At 46.5% G+C, this 6,396-nt stretch overlaps 1 protein-coding gene across 1 annotated transcript in view; it reads right to left on the minus strand.

Annotated features, from left to right (window-relative positions):
* Window positions 1-378: 378 nt before the first annotated feature.
* ITIH4 (inter-alpha-trypsin inhibitor heavy chain family, member 4) overlaps window positions 379-6,396 on the minus strand; it is a 16,795-nt gene continuing 10,777 nt past the window's right edge. Inside the window, exons 14-19 of the mRNA XM_010149263.1 lie at window positions 6,096-6,128; window positions 4,241-4,354; window positions 3,442-3,616; window positions 1,955-2,109; window positions 1,019-1,115; window positions 379-454 (exon numbers count right to left, since the gene is read on the minus strand). Coding sequence (XP_010147565.1) covers window positions 379-454; window positions 1,019-1,115; window positions 1,955-2,109; window positions 3,442-3,616; window positions 4,241-4,354; window positions 6,096-6,128 — 650 coding nt within the window. The remainder of the gene's footprint in view (window positions 455-1,018; window positions 1,116-1,954; window positions 2,110-3,441; window positions 3,617-4,240; window positions 4,355-6,095; window positions 6,129-6,396) is intronic.

Here is a 6,396-nt window from a genome sequence, read left to right on the forward strand (position 1 = left end):
AACTGGGTAGGGGTGTGTATTTTAGAAATCTGTTCCTGCTTCCATGACACATTTATTGGGTTGGGTGATGCCATTTTTATTGTTTTTTTATATGTCCCTATCAGGCTGTGAGCTGATAATGTCAATTTTATTTGGTTCATTCACATAGATCTGATTGAGTATTATAAAATAGCCAACAGCAAGCAAAAAATAACATTTTAAAATAGCAATCAATCACCTTCTCATTGTGAAAGTATAATGATTTGAGGTAAAATACTGGAGATGTTTATCTATAGTAACAGGTAAAGCTTTAACTTTGTGGTTTTCTTGGTGAGAGAAAGTATCAAAAATGTTTGGAAAGCATCATTGGCAGAGTTTTCTTTCCCAGAATGCTCTGTTCTAGGGAGTTATAGCTATTGACCAGCAGGGAGCAGGATCACTGGTTGACTCAAGCCTGTAATCTTTCTTGTATTGCCTGAAACAAAATCAAAACAAGAAAAAACTGTTACAAAATGACCAAAGGACAGGCCCAGGACCGACCTCAGCTTTGTAGGTGGTGCCAAGACGGACAGTGTGTGGGCAGAGCTGGCACCTCTCCGCTCCCAGAGCTGGAGGCGGCGCTGGAGGGGACAGCAGGCAGAACCTGCCCGCCCACAGCCTTTCTGCCACGCCACAGACGTGCTAAAAGCAGCTTAAGTGCAAGAATATTTTCCTGTGGTAAATCCAGCTGAGGAAACACCTTCCCTCTATCCAAGGAGGCGGCAGAAACTTACTTAGAGGTTGTTATGCAAGGCATAGCCCCAGGGTATGACTCCCACTCCCCCCCTGAAGCTTAGAGCCCGGTTGCATCCCTTCCCAAGCGACACATTCAGGCTGCTAGGGAAAAATCTCAAGCGCAAGTTCCTATGATTTACACCAAAAAGGTGTATTCTTCCAGACAAACACTCTCTTTAGTCGAATTTCTTTTGGTTTCTGGTATCGGCTGATAAAACACACCCCGAAGCTCGTACATCGCTCACCCTTACCCCATGCCCGTTACCTGGTAACTCTGTGTTGGGATCCAGACACGCTGAGCAGTCTCTCGTCAGCTCCCTGACTGGAACGACTCTCCAATTGCACTTTTGAATAAAATTGACCTAAGCAGCAGACACACAAATTATTTAAAAATGCAAACCACCAGAACGCCGTTGTTCATTTAACCCAAATGGCTGCAGTAACACTAGGAAGGCAGCATCTGCCTCAGAAAACAGGCAGAAAACACCACGTTGGGAAGGTCCCTTAGGAAGTTAAGAAAATTCCCGAGTTCCAGCTGTGATCTCCTGTTATCCCTAATCTCCGCAGAGATTCAGCCTCGCTCTGAGGGGTTTTCACATGTTGTCGGTGGTTTTAGCATACGCAGCCTCTCCATTTGCAGAGTTTTGGAAACAACTCCACTCCCATCGGGATTTTTGGAGTTGGGATCTTCAGGACCAGCTGGCTTTAATTTTCTAACCCCGACTGTTTACAAGTTTATGTCCATTATTTATAGTCCATTATTTGACATCAAATGAATCTGCTGCATAAATTATGTCATATCACAGCACTGTTGAGGTTAAGCCTAACTATTATTTTAGCCTTATTTTAATGTTTTCTAAACCCATAATAGTCTGTTTAGGCTTGTCCCACCGGTGAGCGGAAAAGCTCTACGTTACATTTCGGGGGCAAGGCCTTTCCTCTTGGCAGAGTAGGGCCTGGGTTGCTGTGCAGTACAGGGCGACGTTAGATGTCGGAAAAGAACACATTAAAGTTTCTCTATAAACCCTGAATTTAAGCACTCCTGCTGCCTTGCCTGCCCACTGATTTTCAGGACCCAGGGGAGTAAAAGCTGAATAAAAGCTTATGGTGTGGCTCACAAAGACAAGCACCGTGTTCCCACGGCAGGGGCTTAGTTACAGGATCATCCTCCTTGGCTGTATACATCCACCCGGATACGCACCCAGAACTCCGCTGACTCTGTCAGAAAACCAGTCGGTGTTCAAGAAATACAGCCCAAGGAAAGCACCCGGAAACTTCACAAAGGAAATTTTCACTGTGACTCTGTCAGACAGTGATGCTGTAACGCTCCTTTCCTTTTCCACCGAGACTGTCAGCCTGGGAAGTAAATTACAACGTTATTTCCAGGAAGAGTATGAGGAAAGATTATGTGTTTAACTAGCTGATATAAGTGAGTTCAAATAAGTTAATTTTTGCCTTTTGTCTCTGGCATTGCATTTTTCATGACCTGTCGGCGGTTGTTTTAAGCAAGAAAACACGAAGTAGTGTATCATCTTCTCTCTCTGTGCTGCACAAGACATCTTGCCCGTATCAGGCTACATGCAAATACACCGACAGAGAAGAACTTTGTGCTGATGTAAGCACCTTATTGTCCATAATGACAAGAAATGCTTGGATGGAAAACACCACAATATTGTTTTGTTACTTTTCTCTAGATAAAATAATGCCATCTATTTCAGGAACCATACTCTTTTCTTGGATATTTCACAAGATTTTCAGACCCTGCCTTCCTTCTACCCCATTCCTTTTATTCTGACGCCAGGTGGGCTTGCAGAACCCCCCTCACTGCCATTTTCCTCCCTTGCAGACCAGGTTAGAAAAAAACACACCACACGTGCTGGCGTGCAAAGCTGCGGTCGCGAGGCCTGGGACGGTGGGTTGAAGCAGGAGGATCGTTCCGCTTGACGGGCGACAAATTATCGAGGGGCATAAATCCAGCACGTTCTTGGCTCCGTTTGGATTACAAAAATAACTGAAAGCAGGTGTTTTAGGACTTCTGTTACTGTCTAGAGCTGGCTGTAACTGCTGTGTGTCCTGTCTGTCCCTGACCAACAGCAGATCCTCCCAGAGGTTTGCAAAAAAGCTGGGGGATCTTTCATTACCTTCAGCTCTTTCTGGTGGCAGTGCAGGATCCTGCTCTAATTAGTCTGACAAAGACAGCTCTGCAAGCCCTTCATGCCTTCCCATGAAAACTGTCAGCTGCCCAGATGTGGGTTATTGCTAAAAGTGGGGAGGAAGAGAACCTCAGCCTGTGTGGAGCCCGCTGATATATGACAGGGACAGCAAACGTCCCCGCAGTGCCGTGGCAGGAGGTTACACAGGGTGGCACAGGGGCTGCTGTGCACCGCAGCAGGTCCTTTTCTTTGGAAGAGAAATGTTCTGCCTCTGACGTGGCAGCAGAAAGACAGGCTGATGGTGCAGTGGTTTTGATTCTCCTGCACAGGCACAGAGAGTTAAAATCCAGTCTTTTTTGTCTTCCGTCTTTGAGACGGGGAAGTGCGAAGGTACCTGCCTCCGCTCACGTTGAGTTACTCACCAAACAAGGACATCTGGAAGCACTTACTTGACAAAATGTTGAAATGGAGCCCTGGATGAAAAAAGATCTGGCCCATTTCTAAGTCTGGGAAAGGACAGGGTGACGTTTCTTACCCCTGGACGGTGGAGGTGGCTGACTCTGTCCATGGCAGCCGAGTGCTCTCATTATTGTGGCTTAGGACGATCTCATCCGTGGAGACGTGGATTCGTGCAGGGGGATTCACATAGTCAATGTCGAACTGCACAAAGTGATTTATTCCATCTCCAAGTTTCCCCGTCACAGTGAGTCCTTCAGGAACATTGACACAGATTTGACAAGTGACGGTGCTTTTAAGGTACAGACGATCTTAATGAAACTGCCTCAACTTTGTTGCTGAAACAACTTCTGGGTCTCAAATCTAGTTTTGGGATGCACAGTACCCTGGGTTTCAGCTCCACGTGCCCCGAGGCTGCGGTGGCATCACCACAGTCTGTTCACCCCCACGTTGCCACCTCCCTTCCATAAGCAGAGCAGCTGACAACCGGTGCCTGGGGCCATGGCTGCGCTGACTACAGGGCCAAAGAACAACCGCAGTGCGTTGAGAGCGTGCATCTCTCCGTTAGCATGTAGGGACCACGGGGTTTAACATCTCTACATCCTCAGAAGATCCCCAGGGCTAGGCAGGGGAAAAGCCTCAAGGCCACGGACGTGACACCAGAAGGAGGTGACCCACAGCCAGGCCTGTGAGAGGGGCCTGCAGCTGATGACAATATTGCCTAATAGAAAGGAAAAGTTAACCACAGTCTCTCCACTCACTGCAAGACAGCAGGTATGATATGGCCCTTCAGGAAAGGGAGTTATTCCCAAAGACACCAACTGCTCTCACCAAAGTGACTCTCCTTGTACCCCTTGGTGTCAGGGCTAATCACTGACCTTGCTCTGGATCTGACAGCAGGTGGACAGAGGGCTGTGCTTTTCCATCAGTATTTAAACAGATCCTTTCATTTTGTTTGGGTAGTTGCAAGAGAAGCTGCGGATATTCGTTGACTGAAAAGCCAGAAAAACAATGTTAGCATGCAAAGGAAATCCTGGCCTGAAATCACCCGACCAATTTATACAAAAAAATATTAGTTATAGCTTTTATAGAATAGAATAGAATGATTAAAATCAACACAGTAATAATTATTGAAAAGCCCACTCAGACACAGCATCTTGACATGAATGAAAACAACAGATTTTTAAACAGAGTTTATTAAGGACAATGAACCCTCAATAAAGCTGAGGCTGAAGATCTGTTGTGCTACGATTCTGTTGGTGGTTATAGCCTCGAGACAGAGATGCTTTCTCATGGGCTCCAGAGATATTTTACACTTACGTGGAAAGAACCAGCCAAGGTTTGCAAGAAGAGGTAAAGGGTTTTCATAGCGTTAATGCAGTCAGAAAAAACATTATTGTATGAAAAGCTGTACATTACAGTTATATTAAAGTGGGACTAGTATATGTAATGCTTACCAACAGGTTGTGCTCTCGTTCTGTCTCTTAGCCTGGCAGCTGAAACACTTAAAATTAGTAACACGAGTTTAATGAGACATTTTTCTCTATGTTGGCTAAGTAACCAGGAAGAGTACTGTGACAGAAGCCTTTTTAGCAGAGTGCTTTGCTGACTTCTGTGGAGAACTTTGCTTAAAACAAGATGTCCCAACAGGGAGAAAACCCCCAACATCCAGAGCTACAGCACCAGCACAGGCTCACAGCGTGGCCCCTCCGGAGTGCTGCAGCCCCAGACAAGAGCTGTTACTGGCAGATGAACACAACATGAGAAATTGCAACACCCCCCAAAACAGCCCAAGCAAAACCTCCCTTGGTTCCGCTAGCCAAGCACCCTGTTTCCCCCTTCTCCTTCCCAACCACTCCCGCTGTGCCGGTGTGCAACGACAGAGAGCAATGGTGCTCAGCGATGCTCTGGCGAGTACCAACCCCAGATCCAGCGGGGACATCCCTGTGCCCTCGAGTAGCCGTGCCTGCCTGACCATCACACCCACGTAGGGCTGGGCACCTGCTATGGAAACGGGTCGTGCTGCAGAGGTGGCCCCAAACTCTTCTCCTCTTGCAGCCAAAGGGAGCTTTGAGGGAAGGGCAGCGCCAAGCCCTGCGTGCCCCCGAGCAGGGCAGGGCGGTCGCTGGGCGTGCTTCTGCTGCCCCAGGGCCACTTTGGCACAGGTAACCTTCAGAGAACGGGGCAGCATCATCACTCCCTCCATACATTTCTGTGAAAGAACTAGAGCAAAACCAGGGCTCTTCACCTATAAAAGCATTGCTGTTATGATGTGTTATCATAGCTGAGATTAACAGAGTAGTAATGCTGGGAGCTTAAAATTAATATTGAAACAGATCTATTATTTCCAGAAAGAGATGAAAAAAAATACCTAAATGATCCTCAGGAGCCATTTCAAAATATCTTGATCTTAGTTTATGGATAGACGCTTCGCACATGGTAGGAAGAAGCAGAGAACATCATTAGCACCGTTCGCTTGAAGAACTACTTTTCCTCATGAATAAAGATGACTTTGGCCTTTGAGATTTTCTGAGTGGAGGATTTTTTCCCTTTGACCGTGTTATCCACCCAAACCCTGCACAGACCTTGACAGTCATCGCTTACATTTTTCTTCCCATGTTTTTGCCACTCTCAGGTACCCCCCTCTATAGAGCAACCACCATGAGCTCTATTTTTTGTTTTTATTAGAGACTATTATGGAAATATGTGACTGGAAAAGAAGAAAACGTTTACCTCTTCCCGTAAAAATGCTGGGCTTCTCATTATCTAATGCAAGGAAGAGAGACAGATTAGTGTCATGCAGTCACACTAAATGACTTCAGCCACGTGCAAACCCGAAAACTGGGATACGTGGGTGTTGGGCTTCATGTGAGGAGCTTTTTGTGTGTTAAAGGATAGTAGATTGAGCGCATGCAAGTCTCCTAGCAATGGCATGCTTTCCTCCTCTGCTCTCCTTCTTCCAGTCTCATGTTACAGAGAAAAGCGCAGAGTCCCTTTGCAGTGGCAGGGATGGCGAGGCACACACAATACAATT

Source organism: Eurypyga helias, unplaced genomic scaffold (genome assembly GCF_000690775.1).
Source record: "Eurypyga helias isolate BGI_N326 unplaced genomic scaffold, ASM69077v1 scaffold6173, whole genome shotgun sequence".
NCBI classification, from domain to species: domain Eukaryota; kingdom Metazoa; phylum Chordata; class Aves; order Eurypygiformes; family Eurypygidae; genus Eurypyga; species Eurypyga helias.